The sequence below is a fragment of the Mus caroli genome, chromosome 1, assembly GCF_900094665.2.
Source record: "Mus caroli chromosome 1, CAROLI_EIJ_v1.1, whole genome shotgun sequence".
NCBI lineage: Eukaryota > Metazoa > Chordata > Mammalia > Rodentia > Muridae > Mus > Mus caroli.
This window is the reverse complement of record NC_034570.1, coordinates 6,009,950-6,027,235: the sequence shown is the minus strand read 5'-3', so window position 1 is coordinate 6,027,235 and position 17,286 is coordinate 6,009,950. Positions and strand designations below refer to the sequence as shown.

The window sequence follows — 17,286 nt, the reverse complement described above, 5'->3', positions numbered from 1 at the left end:
ACAGAGAGAGAGAGAGAGAGAGAGAGAGAGAGAGAGAGAGAGAGAGAGAGAGAGAGGGAGGGAGAGAGAGAGAGACGAATAGTTTTAAAACAAAACGTCTAGCTCTGCTAGAGCAATGAAGCACATGACAGCATTATATTCTCTGTATCTACTGACACATTTCACAGCCTCCAGTTAAAATGGTATAACTTCACAAAAATGCCTATTCTCAAAAAAAAAAAAAAAAATGGAAGTAAGTTAAACCTACTGAGGATTTCCAGTTGGTCCCAGGTTGATGTTCCGTGAGGTAGAATGTGGCTATTTAGTGAGGGGGAAAACAGTATTCTCATTAGTGTCAAAGATTACAAATCAATGGATGCCTTGATATAAAATTATATAACTGTACCACAGTCAACAATATATGTTAAAGAAGCCTCAAGTCCTAATTCTGGAATATAATCAGTATAAGCAGTCACTCTTATTGTGATAACTTTCAAGAGCAGTTGCAAGAAAAAAGAAGAGTCAGATATGACACTCAGCATTAAATGGACAAGGAACAGGCAAAGCTGCGTGGGAGAGCGGAGCACAGAAAACACACTTTAACAGCAACAATCACTTTACACTCAGAACTGGTTACCATGCTATTTGTTTTTCAAATATTAAAAGAATTTAACCCAGGTTGACAGTAATGAGGGCTATGCAGAGCAGATCCAACTGAGTGCAGAGTGGAGCCCTGAGATTGCCTGGATCTTCCTTATCTTTAACAGACAATCTCACAGAGCCTGGAGCTGGCCAGTGAGTCCCTAGGACCTCTGTCTCCACCCCAGGCACTGCCATACTCAGCTTTTCTCTGGGTACTGGGGATGGATCCAAACTCAGGCTCACCCACTGGCGGACTGACTGCTCTCTCAGCCCCTGGCAGAATCATCTCCAAAGGAAATTAAGACAGGGTTTTCTCTCGTCCCCAGCAGTTTAGTAGTTTCAAAGTTTTAGATACAGTAAATTAAAGACCAGGATCAATTCAGCAGTGAAGCCTTACTCACCTGTTACAGCACAGAGCAACTTAACTTGAAAAGATTCTAGTTCACCTGAAAACTCAACTGAAAACTCCCTAAGTTGAATCTAGTGGTCCTGTCATAGACAGCATCTGTTTCTTCTTGGGTTACAAAGGATTAAAGCAGGGCCTCTGGGCATGTATTCTGCCCCTGAGCTTCAAACCCATCCCACAGTAGACACTTTCCCAAAAGCCAACTATAAGTGAAATTAGCTTCCCATAAATCCACTTTGAAGTCCTTTATATATTCAAGAAAATAAGTAACTTTTATGTATATGTAGCACACATACCTCTACAACAATATAATCACATTCCATGTAAGATTACCATATTTTTACTGAAATTTACTTCAGATTTATAATTTCCAGGTGACACAGTACTACTGTACTTATAATACCCTGATTTACATTTTTTTTCTTTCTTACATGACCCAAAAGTGAATATTAAAAGTAACTTCTAAAAATAAGCTTATTCTACTTAATTTCAATATTAAGAACAACCTGCATTATGCTTTTTACTTCAAAGTACAATTTCTATGTATTTCATACATAGAGACAGTGATCAGGGCTCAGTAGTTAAAGCACTTGCCACACAAGCAAGAGGACCAGTTTGGATCCACAGAACCCACATAAATGCCAGGTAGACATGGCAGCTGGCCTGTAATTCCAGCCTCAAGGGTGGGGACAGGACTCCCCAGAGCAAGCTAGCTGCCTGGCAAGACCAGCCATGTTGGTGGGGTATATGTTTGACTATCAGGTCCTGCTTCATTGAGTAAAATGTAAGGGCACTGTAGAAGACTGCCAATATCAACCTCAGACCTCCATTCACATGTTCCTCCACACGTATGTCCACATGTATGCACCATACAACAGCACACACAATGCACATGAAAAGAAAAAGGAGGGGTGGGTAATAGTGTGCAAATGGTGTCATTGTTTTTAGGTATGCTACAGTGCAGACAACCTAGCGCAGACGCGATCCCTTGGTTCTGCATTAATGCTGCTCTGAAGTAAGAGCACATGTCTGAGGTTAAGCACATCACTGAGGCTGTGACTGTCAAGCACAGCGCCCCTGCTACCTTCGCAGTACTTCTTTCATCCTCATCTTCAGATGGATCTGACTGATGCCTCGGGCTGTCCATTTGAAGGAACGCTCGGACGTCTGGACTGAAAACAAAGATTAATTTATTACTCTGACAGCATATTAACAGCCTGTGTCCCCTTAAAAAGGAACAGAAACAGAAACCGCCATATTAGCATTTGCAGCAGGAAAACTACAAAGTATATTATTCACTATTGTAATAGGAATGGAGAAGTTCTGCTTTTAAAAAGAGGAAACCCAATAGAGGAGCAGGCAAAGTTATAAACAGATGGTTCACACTAGAGGAAATCCAAAATGGAAACTGAAACTGAGATTCACTTCACATCCATTAACCAGCAAAGTCAGATGGATAAAAGGATGCCCGGAGCAGGAAGGGTCACACTCATGTGCTACTGCTGGGATGGAGAATGAGCCTCTCCTGAAAAGCAGGCTGGCTTGGAGAGACCAGGAATACATTTTCCTCAGATGTAGACTCTTCCTTTATAAGCTTAAGCGATGGGTGGGTGGGAGGGGGACCAGTTACAGGTCCATATAAAAAACCAGCTTTCTCTTTCTCATAGTAAACTGAAGGCAAAGGGGCACCTGTCACCAGCAGGAGTAGGCCAGCTATAGTAACTGCCTATAGAGTACACCAGTTGGCAGCCAGCAATGACATGAACCTACAGTGTGGAGCACTGCCTGCTGTGCTCTGCCACTGTGATGAACATATAGAGTTGTCCTCTCCTCTGTGTATTCCCACAGATACAAGGAAAGCCTTTCCTTGAATACAGGGAGATATATGTATCCTAATAATGTATATTAGAATAGATCTCCACATGGGTACAAAGACATAAGCTGATGGGGTAGACTAAAATTAAAGCAGACTATTTATGTACTAATGAAAATCCCAACTAACGGCCAAATTGCTGTCCTGATGCACACATACACACAGTCAATGGGTGGTCTTAACAACTCAATACAAATAAAACTTGTAGAAAACCAGAAAGATAAAAAATTACTTTTAAAAAGGATGCTCTTTACAACTGTTAACCATTACTTAATGATCCACTGTAGGTTTACATGCACAAATCATAAGAATATATTTATCCTGAATTTCATACATGAGTATTTATAATAGCATTATTTGTAATAGCACAAAAGGAGAAATGCCACAAATGTCCACCAACTAATAAATGGACAAACACTATGTAGTAAACCATGTAGTAAAGTACTTACTTATACCTGTTAGGACAGGAATAAACCTCAAAATATTGCACTGAATGAACAAAGGAACAACAACAAAAAAAAGGACATATATTCCAAAACCCACAATAGCTTATATGTTGGCTTTATTCTCTGCAAAATTTTGATCATGCTACATTTATATATTCATCTTATGGTGCCTACTTCAAATTCTCTCCTGAACATCAGAGGCTCTAACCATCAGATAGTCCAGACAGAGGCACCAAGTCAACGTTCATGCTCTGCAGACAGTGTTGCAAAGGCACACCTTGGGTTTAGAACCATGGCTTCATTATGACTCACAAGACAGACTTAAATATTTTAAAGTTTTATTATTTGCACAAATGGAGGTGGAGGGAGTATGTGCCTATGGTGCAGGGATGAAAGCCAGAGGCCTTCTACCTTTCTGTGCGTTCTGAGGATAGAATTCAGGTGGCCTGCCTTGCTTGGCAAACTCCTTTATCCATGGAATCCCTTTTAAAAACCAAAACCACTTAATTTGGGACCAGGCATTATGTTTAATCCCAGCACACAGGAAACAGAGGCAGGTAGATCTATGAGCTGGAGGTCAGTCTGGTCTACAGAGTGGGTTCCAGAACTGCCAGAGATACACTGAGAAACCCTGTCTCAAAACCAAAACAGAACAGAACAAAAATTATTTACTCTGGATAATAAACCATGTTAACATTTTAGCTATACTCTGATTACTTCTAGAAATGCTATACCAAGTTTTACTCTCCTCCTAGTTTTTATGAACATCTAAAGATTCTCCCAGCTGTGGTTAGTGTTAAAAGCTAACAAGGGACATAATTTCACTGCTACTATGTACTAACATGACCAACATTATCATTAATTAAAGTCAGAACAAGGTATTACCATTTGCTCATCAGAATGGCTAAAACTGAGACTAATCATACAAAGTGGTGGCCAGATGAGCAATGTCATTTCCTATATTTATCCTGGAAATACAAACTGCTGCAACCACCTTGGAAAGTCACATGACTATGCCTTGGAGTTAAGCACGCATCCCACAACCCAGACACTTCAAGAACATTTGTACATGTGTACTACAAGACATGGCAAGACCAATAACATTTCTAACAGCCAGAAAAAAAATCCTCATGTCTCTTGAAATTCCAAAATATACTTCCAGTATTACTCTAAACACAGCTAGATAGCTTTAGGACTTAAAGCTAGCAAAGTACACACTGGCATAGGCTGGGTCCCTGGAAAGCAGCCGTAACAGGTGCATTTAATGTCAAAGTTGTTTTGTTCTTAACTCAGAAATTTTACGTGAAGTCTGTAAATGTGGCTCCCTGAGGCACACCAATAGTTTGATGTTCAAATGGGAAGCACGAAGACTGAATTTCTATTAACACAAAATGTCCATTAGTAGAATTGGATGAGTTATGGAATATTTAGAGCAATAAAAATTACCAAGGCAGAGAGAGAAGGTGCATGCTGTGACCTTAGCTATATGAAGTTTAAGGTCAGGCCACACTAATCTATGTTTTTAGAATCAGAGATGTGGTTATCTCGGGAAAGAAAGAAGGAATAGGGACTTAAACAAGGTATTTGAGTGGTTTCAGACTTGCTTCCATTTTCATCTCCTGTTTTTGTTTTGTTATTCTTGTTATTGCATTATTATAAGGTCTCGTGTGGACCAGGCTCTGCTCTAACAAATTATGTGGCCCTATGTTGGTTTTGAACCGTTGACTTTCCCACCTCCACTTGTTTTCCCATCTTATTTTTATGTGTATTTATGTTTTCTTTGCGTGTATGTCTATGTGCCAATTCATGTAAGGGCCTGCAGAGGCCAGAAGCGGGGTCAGATCGCCTAAGACAAACTACAGATGGTTGTGAGCCACTATGAGGGACTCTGGGAAGAGAATCTGGGTCTTCTACAAGAGCAGCCAGTATGGAACCATGTCTCTAGGCCCCTGCCTCCATCTCCTCCGTATGGAGATTACAGGCGTGCACCAGCACATCCAGCTCTTCTTCCATCTCCTAAATGCATACGGAAAGGTTCAGTGCTTAGGATGGTCAGCACTTTCACTTTTTCCTTTATATGCCGGAGTATTTTGCCTGTTTGCCTGTGCACCATATGTGTACCTGCTGCCTGTGGATGCCAAAGGTATCAGACCCTTGGAACTGGAGCTACAAATGGTTCTGAGCTACATATAGGTACTAGAAGTCAAACCCAGATCCTCTGGAAGGGTAGCCTATGTGCTAAACCACTGAGCCATTTATCCTGCCTATATTTCCTTTTCTTTCAGTGTGTATCATTTGCACTGGCTCTCTTTCAATATGTATATCTATTTATCATCCTTTATCATAGCAAATTATTATGTCTTTTTGGTTTTCAGTTCACTTAGTATTTTAGGGTTTTAGTCAGGAGTACCACTGTTCAGCTTTGGGACCCAATTATTTACTGCCAATGTATTCAGAAAATCCCCCTTTTTATCCAAAGGTCAGATAAACAAACTATATTCCAGTTAAAAAACATAATTTTAAAATCATATTTTCATACTTATTTTTTAAAATACCCTTTCCTATTAGAACAAATCTGGGGTCAAGAAGTTGTGACAGGGTCTAATACAGCCCAGGCTGGCCCCTCCAGGTATGGAATTATAAGCATGCTCCACCAAGGTTTCTAAAGCCATTTAAAGTGTGTTTCCCTGACAGTAGCAATAAGAATGCAGTGAATACTCATGTTATAATTGGACAATAAAATGAAAACTAAGTTCTATTAACAAAAGACGAGATCTACAAAATACAAAGTATCTTGTCTTATTAAAAAGGAAATGTCAGGTTAAAACCTCTTGGTTATTTGTTCATGGGGGCCTGAGATTTCTTCTACCCAGAGAAGAAGACGCTCACTTATAAAGTGCACATGTATATAAAAATATCTGTTGTCACAAGTGACCAATGTGCAGAAAGTGCCAGAGGGTTCTCAGCCACAAACGGGACATTATATTATCACCCTGACCCCTGCAAGGCTCAGAGGAGGGAGAAGAAGGGGTTAAGAGCTGAGGTTGGGTAGATCAGAGTGCAACTACCTATGTTTCTGGAACATATGGATAACATGTGGTCTAATCCTAGTGGGCATCAGATACTGAGGTACCTTTCCAAGTGATGGATAAATATAACCAGCTAGCAAGATGTTTTAACTAATATCAAACTGATTTAAACAGTAATCCATAAAATTTCTATGTCTTGGTTAGTATTTTTGACAATTTGAAACAAGCCAGAGTCATCTATAACGAGGAATTCTTAATTGGAAAAAAAATGCCTTCATACATAATATTTGCCTGTAGGAGAGTCTGTAGTATATTTTCATGATTAATGTGGCAGGGCACAGCTCACTAGGGTGGTACTGCTGGGCATACAAGAAAGCAGGTTGATTCAGCCATGAGGAGCAAGCCAGCAAGCAGTATTCCACCATGGCTTCTGTTTCAGTCAGCCATGAGGAGCAAGCCAGCAAGCAGTATTCCACCATGGCTTCTGTTTCAGGTCCTGCTCTGACTTCCCTCAGTGATGAGTAGGCTCTGAGAGCTGTCAGATGAAACAACCCCTTTCATTCTCAAGTGGACTTTGGTCACGGTGTCCTGTTCCAACCACAGAAACCCAGCTGAGACATCATACAAGTACGAAGGGAAGGAAACGTCTGAGCTGAAGAACAGTGACACAGAACATTAGGAGAACGCGTTCCAGAAAGATTTCCCAAAACTCTTCCTGAGGTTTAATCAATACGCTTGGGCTTGGCTTCACTGTCTCTTTAGAACAAGAGGAAAGTACTTACTGGTTGTAAAGCTCTGGATATCTGACCAAGTTCTGAATGAACTCATTCAGTCCTGCTCTTCTTTGTTTAATAAAATCTGTAAGAGAGACAGGTGTGCACTAGTAGTCATATTTCTGTCATCTTATACAGTTATCGCGAAGCATTCATTCATTGGAGAATAGACAAGCACGGGGCAGCAAACTGTGGTCAAGAAGCTATTTCCTAGTTAGTATTTGGTACTGAAGGAGGGAGAGCTTTGTAGATGCTCAAGAAAACTACAGCGTCACTGACAGAGCCAAGATGGAGTCAACGCACACAGTCCTTACATTTGGAGGAGTTGGGTATCTTGACACTAAGCACTGCCTCTTACTGAAGAACCATCTGCTCTCTCCATGGTGCTCAGCTTATGTGTCTTCTCAACAGTGAAGGAGACTGTATATCATAAACTTCATGAACAAAATACATGTAGGAGCAGTTCATGCCCAAGGCTGAGGCAGGAGGATCACAAGTTTGAAGCCAGCCTAGACTACACAGCAAGATTCTATCTCAAAAAACAAAAAAGCTCTGAACAGTTATATTCTTCAGTGAACACATGACCTGCTTCTTCAGCCTTAAACTAGAACGTGACAGTTATACTACAAAGCTTTTGCTTACCTGGATCAAAATTATCACCAAATATTCTCTTGGCAGGAATCTTCAGAGCCATGGCAGGAAACTGCTTCTTTAACTGAATTTCAAAAAGAGCATTCTGTGAGCTAATTTCTAAATCTATTTATGCCTGGACAACACAGTGTGAACTTAAGGAAGATTTACTGTAGTATGAAGGTGCAACATACAATACTAACAAGTGTGGGTAAAATGCCACGGACTGACTGCTAATCCTCCTCGTTTGTCCCAGGGAACTGTTTGGCATGTAACCTTGGTGAGTCACTTAACATGGTTGTGCCTCAGTGTTTTTTGTTTGTCTGTTTTGTCTGTAAAATGGGGATAGGCTAACTGAGCATCTTTCGGATGTTTTTGTGCAGTTGAATTAATTCCCATTCAGTTAACACTCAGACTGAAGAATGGCACCTAGGTTCTGCAGGCACCACTCACCCTTCTCCTCAGCAACAGATTAACAACAATGCTCAGAGAAAGTGAATTAATTTTGCCCTCAATTCCCTCAGCTCTTTCTCTTCATCTAATACATTTGTTTATTAGATTTATTTGAGGAAAAACTTACTCTTATTGAGGAACCATTTGCTGCCTGAGCACATATTGTAGAAAGAAATTAAACAAGGGTCAGTCGAGTTGTAAGCTAGCTGGCAGTAGAAAATCCACACATAAAGAAACTACAGATCTGACTGGCAACTAACAGAAAATACAAGAATAAAAGAATCAGTGCAGGCTATGGGCAGGCAGTCAGCAAACCCTAGACTTAAAGAGGGGTAAACAAATGATACCCTGCAACAAGCACACAGACTGTAAAGATGCTGAGACTTATCAGCTGCCGCATAAACAAGTGCTGGGCATCCAGTATCAAGGCATCGCTGTCTGTCTTTAGATGCGAGCAGCGACGCTGTGTTTTAACAATCGTTCTCTTTTAGATAAAACTGTATTGAGATATTTACAGATGAAATGGCAAGTTAGGATTTGTGCCAAAATTGCAATGGGCTGTTTCATAAGTAACATGAAACAAATAGCATCACAGCAGTAATTGAAGAGAGTGATGGTATTTTATTATTTTCTTGCTTTTCCCCCTTGAGGTAGGGTTTCTCTATATTGCTCTGACTGGTCACAAGAGATCTGCCTGCCTCTGCCTCCTGGGATTAAAGGCGTGCACTACCACATCAGCAGTATTTTATTATTTTCTTGTTTGTACTAATATAGTTACGTCTTTTAGACAATTTGAATCAATAAAAATTTAAAATACCAACCACATTCTTTAAAAACACAGTTAAGTGACAATAAAAATATTCACAAATTGAAATTTTTACTTTTTGCTTTATCTTTTATTCTAAACAGAGGAAAAGAATTTGAGTTTTCAAACTTAGGGAGATAGAGGCCAGGTTTAGATCGATTTTTATAGTTTTTTGGTTTGTTTGTTTTTTTTTTTTTTCCGAGACAGGGTTTCTCTGTGTAGCCCTGGCTGTCCTGGAACTCACTTTGTAGACCAGGCTGGCCTCTAACTCAGAAATCCGCCTGCCTCTGCATCCCAAGATTTTTATAGTTTTAAATAATACAACTGATACTGTTTTTGTGGTGACAAGAATCTGAAAACATTTATAAGACATTTACAAGACAAAATTAGCAAACAAAAAGATGAAAAAAGTGAGAGAAACGTGGAAAGATGACATCTAGGGCTGTGAGGGGAGAGATGGCACTCAGGGATGTGAGAGGAGCAGCCGGTCAACTCTCACCAGCTCCCAAAAGAAATAATTAAAAAAAAAAAATAACCCTACTAAAAAGGTTACAAAGGCTAACACTACTTGTTACTATTTTCCTCCAAAACTGTCATTTCACTTACAGTCACTACCTTGACATCCCTTGTTAAGCAGTATGTAAAAACAATGTATAGGAAAATCAGTTACATTAAGCTTTAATGAACCATAAAGAACAGAGGAAAGCAGTAAACATTACCCCCGAATAGTAAGTAACACTGCAGGCTACAGCTGCCATTTAATCTACTTTAAGTTCCCCAACTATCCAGATTTTTCTAGAATGTGTAGTAATTTACATCAGGTAATGTCACTCAAAACTAGAACATTGTTATTTGTAAGTTCACTTTCAATTAGTGTATCACTTGAGTGCTACTTAGAGCAGATACAGAGAAATGGCAAAATTTCCAGAGCCCAACTTTTATGACCTAAAAACCCATGAGATCTATGACTCACTATACTTCACTGGGAAACAGTTTGTCTCTCAGCTGATACACCGCTCCTTGATATGTTTTTGAAACCTCTTACGAATGATAGCTTGCAGATTTACGTATTTTTTTAAAATTGTAGTAATGCGTCTGTACACGCACTGTGTGTGTGTGTCATGTCCCTGAAGGCAAGAGAGGGTTGTGAAATGGGACTTCAGGTCGTCATGAGCCACCCACGTGGATCAGCTCACAAAAGCAGCAAGGACTATCTTAAAATCAGGAGACAGGGTTAAGAAATGAAAATTTGCCTTTCTGAACAATTTTCTAGAGATGCCTGGTAATCTACTCATTAAATGAACTGGGGGTGGGGGCCACAATTGTTTTTTTGTTTGTTTGTTTGTTATCCATAACTGAAACAAAGCTTGGGAGTCAAAGCTGATCTAATCCAGGCTTCTGCAGTGCACTGTTGGACTGCTATAAGACTTTTTATAGCATCTTCCACTTACATCAGCACCTGGCAGAATCTGGCCTGATGCCTCTCAATGATCGTGGTACCTCACTGCATATGTTAAAAACTACGTGCAACTATAGGCACTAGACTGTGAACTACTTAATAGCTGGATTAGGAATAAAATGGTTTCAGTCATTTAGACAGCCAATGGTCACTTGGATTTCAAACTTGGCTCAGCTTTGTTAGTATCTGAAACCTGGAACTAATCACTCCTACAAATGACACAGAGAAGGAGAGCAGGTGACACTTTTACCCAGAACTACCCTGATGAATGCCATTATTTGGCACAAAGATTTGTGTCTAATGTCACCTGCACTGAAATATCCTTGAGCTCTCTGTCTTGTCTGTCACCCTTCTTGTTCACTTGGAACTGTCTGTCTTTCCACACTTCACACGAAGACTGAGTTCAGATGCTTCTGAAGAGCCAACCCCTTTCCTGCTTCAGCATGTGTTTACTCATTCAAACCCCTTTCTCAGCCCAGGGAGTTTGCTCAGACGGTTTACTTTAGACAGAAACGATGCAGTCTCTTACAGAATTGTAGAGTTTGTCAAACTCTGCGTATCTCCTGAAGACAAACCACTCGCGTCTGCCCACAGAGACCAGGACTTTATAAACCTGTGGAGTTAAAAAAAGACATAACTTAACAAACTTCAACTGCAAAGAAGCCATACACAACAGCTGGTAACTGTTTATGTGATTCTGAAAGATAAAAATGCATATCAAATGAAACAAACTTTTTGTTCTAGCGATGTTAACTACTCTTTACTTTGGGATAATTTAACATTGCATTTAAAAATTTTTTTAAACATTTATTTATTTATTATATGTCTTTACACTGTAGCTGTCTTCAGACACTCCAGAAGAGGGCATCAGATTTTGTTACAGATGGCTGTGAGCCACCATGTGGTTGCTGGGATTCGAACTCAGGACCTTTGGAAGAGCAGTCGGTGCTCTTAACTGCTGAGCTATCTCACCAGCCCCACATTTAAAATTTTATGTAATCAACTTCTTTGTAACAAACTTTTTAAAAAACACACACAACAGTACAAACTATAAGATGGAAGGTTTTTTTTTTTTTTTAAATCCTGATTAGCTCATCTTAAGTAATTCAAGATAAGAGTATTTGAGTATGTAACTCCAATAAAACACAGCACTAAACTGTTGAACCTGTTATTTTCAGAGAAAGACCATGGGTGTGTGTGTGTGTGTGTATGTGTGTGTGTGTGTGTGTGCTCACTGTCAGGACTACTGACTTCTAACATTTTGCCATTCTTGCTTCATATTTTCTTTCCCAAGAGTAAAAGATGGTAGAATTAAGTGATGCCATTTTCTTACTCAGCAGATAGCTATGAGCTTGAAGTTATAAAGTACTTTCAAAAGTGATGCCTGGCCCACAGTGAGCACTCAGCTACTACTTCTTTTCTTCCCAGACCATCTTTTACACAGTACCTTTCAGATAATAATTGCATCCCTTCATTTTTCTGATGCCATTTTGCAATTGTGTCTAATGCCTTCATATAGAACTTCATTTAATTATAATCAATGAGCCTATGAAGTGAGCAGAATTAAACCCCCTACTATGTCAGTCATAAAGCTGATTTACTTCATTAAAAAACCATTAAGCTTCAGCTAAAAAAATCTGTATCATTTTCTCCCTCTATATATCTCAGCATTAAATCATCAGCAGGTACTAAACTACCTTTCATAATTCAGCCAAGGACAGCCGTAGAGCACAAGTCGATATTTTAAGTGGACACACACACTCACGCACAGGTGTGCGCACACATGCCCACCTCAAATCAAGAAACATCTGCACACCCTACTCGTTCACAAAATGTGTGAAAGTATCTCTGCTTGACAAAAGGGAAGGACACCCAAGCTAGTCCACTATCCACACTGTAGTAGCAATGTCTGCCAAACTTGGTGGGAAGTTAAGTTCCTGAAGGACAGAACGGCCCAAAGGTAAAACCACAGAAAAAAAGGCAAGTTGCCTACACTCCACTATTTTATCCAAGCTGTAATGTAACAGCCCTTGCTAACCTTCAAGGTAATGTTGCTAGAAAATATGGTTATACAAATGTGTTAACAAGTATGCACCATTACAACACACATTAGCACACACACACTACACACATACACAATTCTGCAACCTAAAGGCTAGGGAGAGATGAGTAACCAGCTAACACTCCAACCTCTGTTTGTATCAATGCACAGGTGTTTGTTTAGAAACAGAGAATAGGGCCAGAAAACTGCTTACTGGTTCCACATCTAGGACCCTGAGAAACAGCTACCATTTGCATTTACCTCTGCAAGTTAGTAAGGCAGACTATACTGTTTGGGGTGTTTAGCTTAACATTTCCGGTCTTCTCAGATCCCAGGTGAGCATGGATTCCAGCTGAAAATCTCTTATCTCAGGGCTTAACTGGCAAGGATTCAGTGGCCTAATTCTAACAGATCAGTGGTGGTCCAAAAGGGGGCTGATATGCAATACTGAGAACAAAGGCACTGTATTGGAGAGAACCCTATTAGAACCTACTCACACCAACAGAAGATATTTTCAAGTCAGCTTAGCAAGGGCAAGGCCAGCTAAAACACTGCCTATGCAATCATGAAGACAGAGTTTGGGTCCTAAAACTATGTAACAGGTGGTATGTTCTGCACACATCTCTAATCCAAACTCTGAGGGAAGACTTGGCTTTTCGGCTTTTAGTAATGAAGAAAACATGAGCCCCAAGTTCAAGGAGAGACCTGCCTCAAAGGAACTGGCATAAAGTGACAAAGGACACCCAAGGATACCTGATTACTTTTGTCCTCTATGGATCCACATGTATGTGTGTACTATTAAGAATGCATACATATGCAAATAAATGGACATATATTTTTAAAGTGTTTGTTTTCCAATAGCAGTCACTGGTCACACTGTTAGCATATGCTCATTGTACCTTATAAAGTCCTCCAGCAAATACGGTGGAACTAAACTCAGAAATGCCTTTACCTTGAAGGTAGAAAAAGAGGTAAAACAAGGGAACATTTTAAAGATGAGGTGGAAAGTATTAAATGCCAGAAGGCACTATGGAAATTTCAGGGCAGTAGTTTTTAACTCAGGGACTTCAGGAGTCTACAACAGTGAAGTGCAATGGTGTCTATACACATACATCTGACAAGAGGGCTTATGAGTTTCATACAGTTCTCCAAAGAGATATGCAAACAGGCAAAAATATGCACTAAAAAGAACAATTACTGTTAAAGTAGCCAAAGGAAGCTTTGTTTTCTTATTATTTTTCCGTTTCCTTTCTTTTTCTTTTTCCTTTGAGGGAGAGTTTCTCTGTTGTAGCCCTGGCCAGGTTGGAACCAGCTCTGTAGACCAGGCTGGCCTTGAACTCAAGAGATCCACCTTCCTCTACAGTGCTGGGATTAGAGGTGTGTACCGTCACCACCTGGTCTAAAGAAGGTTTTGTGAGGATTGCTCATTCAAAAGAAGTAAAATCTAGACCTGTGGAGAGGGGAGGAGAATTCCTGGTTATGAAAGAACATAGGGGCAGGGGAGTAGAGGGGGCTAGGGGGAGTGCAGACATCACTGTCCTTACTCTCTTCCCACCATACACTTACCGTGAACCTCTTCTTTTTCTCTCTGTGTTCGTCAGAGCTGGGAATGCTTACACTTGGGCAGCTCTCCTTGTAGTCCATGGTACAATCCCTCTGCATTTAATGTCTTGAAGGACAGAAATTGAGTCTGAAGTTTCAAAGTTCTCAGCAGAGGGTAAATATGAGTCACAAATCCAAAATATGAAACCTCTTGAGGTAATGTCCAAACTCCATCATGGAACCTTAAACAATAGGAAGAAAACATGGTTAGAAAACCATTTTCAGAGTACCTGGCCTTGTCTGGCCTTTGAAGAGGACTGTGTGGGTACGCTTCATCCCAGAGATGTAGGGATGGGTCAATATATGAAAATGAGTAGACCGAATCTATCGTAAGAACAAACTGAAAGGAAAACCAACATGATCATCTCATTAGATACAGAAAATATCTTTGACAAACTCCAACCCTTCATGATAAAAGCCTTAGAGAGATGAAGGATACGAAGGGCATAGCTAAACACAGTAAGGGCTATATATAGCAAGCTGATAGCCAGCATTAAATTAAATAAGAGGAACTTAAACAAGACAAAGTTTCCCACTGATCTCTCCATAACTATTCAAGATAGTACTTGAAGTCTTAGAGCAATAAGACAACTGATGGAGATCAAGAGGATACAAAGCGGAAGGAAAGAAATCAAAGTCTCATTTGCTATGATATGATAGTATATATATGTGATCCTAAAATTCCCACCAAGGACATCCTACACAGTTAAAACACTTTCAACAAAATAGCTGGATACAAAAATAATTGATAAAAATCAGTAGCCCTCCTATATACAAATGATAAATGGATTGAAAAGAAATCAGGGCAACTACACATTTTACCACAACCTTGAATAATATAAAATATCTTAGGGTAACTCTAACAAAGCAAGTCAAAGACTTATAAAATAAAAACTTCAAATCTTTGAAGGAAGAAATTGAAGAAGATATCAGACAATGGAAAAATCTCATGCTCATGAATAGGTAGAATTAACATAGTAAAAATGTCCATACTACCAAAAGCAATCTACAGATCCAATGCAATCCCCATCAAAATTCCAACACAATTCTTCACAGATTTGAAACAACCAATCTCAGCTTAATATGGACACAAGAAGCCCAGGATAGCTACAACAATCCTAGACAATAAAAGAATCGCTGGAAGTCTCACCATTCCAGATTTCAAGTTGTACTACAAAGCTATAGTAATAAAAACAGCACGTATTGGCATAAAAAAGCATGTTGATCAATAGAATTGAACTGAAGACCCAATTATAAATCCAGACACTGAATCTTTGATAAAGAACCCAGAAACGCACACTGGAAAAAAACCAGCATCCTCAACTAATGGTACTGGTCGAACTGGATGTCTGAATGCAGAAGAATGCAAATAGATCCATGTTTCCCACCATGCACAGAACCAACTCTAAACGGATCAAAAAGACCACAAACTAAAACCAGATACCTTGAACGTGATAGAAGAGAAAGTGAGGAATAGCTCTGAACTCATTACCACAAAAGAGATAACTTCCTGAATTGTCTTTAGCACAGGCACTACGATAAAAAATTAACAAATGGGACGTCATGAAACTGAAAAGCTTCTACAAGGCAAAGGATATTACCATTTGGACAAAACAGCAGTCCATAGAATGGGAAAAGATTTTATCAACTCTGCATCTGATAGAGGACTAAAATCCAAAATATATAGATATCAAAATATAGATAATCCAATTTTAAAATGGGTTAGAGATCTAAATAGAAAATTCTCAATAAAAGAAACTCAAATGACTGAGAAACACTTTTTAGAAAATGTTCAGCATCCTTAGCCATCAGGGAGACACAAATCAAAGCTCCTTTAAGATTTCATGTTACACCTGGATGAATGGCTAGAGTCAGCAATGCAAGTGACAGCTCGTGCTGGCAAGGCTGAGGAGCAAGGGGATACACATCTATCACTGGTGGGACTGCAAACTTGTACAACCACTATGAGAAGCAAAATGGCAGCTCCTTAGAAACAAGAAACCAAAATACCTCCAGACCACCCAAAGGATGGTCCACAATACCACAAGGACATTTACGCAACCATGTCCATTGCTGCTCTTTATAATAGCCATAAATCGAAAATAAGCTAGATGTGCCCCAAATGAAGACTAAATAAGGAAAATGTGGTACATTTACAGAGAGGATTTAATAATAATAAAAAAAAAAAACTGACATGAAATCTGCAGGCAAATGGATGGAACTAGAAAAAAAAATCCTAAGTGAAGAAACCCAGACACAGAAAGATAAATACGGTATGTATTCATTTATATGTGGATATTAGCCAAATGATAAGCTGCGATCTATGATCTCGGAGAGGGTATAAGAAAGGGCTGGGGGAATGGAATCCATTTTATGAGTGGACTGGGAGTGGGGCAGATGGGAACAGGAGAGGTACTGAGGGAGAGAAAGCTAGCATTGAGCTGAATTTGAGGAATGAAATAAAAACCTAGTGCAGTGGGAAACATCCTGAAATATATGAAGGCGATCCTGATAAAGTCTCCGAATAATGAGGGAAACACAGTCTTAACTGGCCATCTGTTGTCACCAAGCAAAGCTCTCAGTGCCAGTACAGGGTTACATCCAATTCCTCAAACAACTCAGGCTGTTGCCAAGACAATGGGTTGTTCTTCCCAAACCAACTGCAGGAACCCACTGTTGAAGACAACACCTGCACAGCTCATAACTGAGGGAGGTAGAGCAGTGCAGACAGAACCTTCTCCCCGATGGTCTAGCGTCTTTGGTATGAAAAAATACCCCACAGACAACCAATGTAGACACCAACCAAGCCACAAAAATGATCTGCAATCAGTTCTGCTGGCAAAATATACTAGGTCAATGGTGGCACAGAGCTTGTGTGTAGCTTAAACCATGAGACAGAACCCATACCAACACTGCCAAGAGAACAAGGGCCAGTGACTAGATAACCCAGAGCTATACTTTGAAACCAAAAAGAAAAAAAGTAGTGATAAAATGATATTCTGCTACATTCAAGGATCTGTGTCTTGTTCAGCCATTACCAAATGAGGCTTCCTATGCAGATAGGAACAAATACAGAGACCCATAGCCAGATATGGAGAGAGAGAGAGAGAGAGAGAGAGAGAGAGAGAGAGAGAGAGAGAGAGAGAGA

General features: G+C 39.8%; 1 protein-coding gene across 5 annotated transcripts in view; it reads right to left on the bottom strand.

Annotated features, from left to right (window-relative positions):
- LOC110292472 (serine/threonine-protein kinase Sgk3) overlaps window positions 1–17,286 on the bottom strand; it is a 107,203-nt gene that overhangs the window by 24,212 nt on the left and 65,705 nt on the right. For all 5 annotated transcript variants that reach the window (XM_029476239.1, XM_029476220.1, XM_021159785.2 and 2 more), the window contains 6 exons: window positions 14,103–14,320; window positions 11,025–11,108; window positions 7,791–7,863; window positions 7,158–7,233; window positions 2,112–2,199; window positions 248–297 (listed from right to left, as the gene is read on the bottom strand). In XM_029476239.1, coding sequence (XP_029332099.1) covers window positions 248–297; window positions 2,112–2,199; window positions 7,158–7,233; window positions 7,791–7,863; window positions 11,025–11,108; window positions 14,103–14,198 — 467 coding nt within the window. In that variant the 5' untranslated portion in view covers window positions 14,199–14,320. The remainder of the gene's footprint in view (window positions 1–247; window positions 298–2,111; window positions 2,200–7,157; window positions 7,234–7,790; window positions 7,864–11,024; window positions 11,109–14,102; window positions 14,321–17,286) is intronic.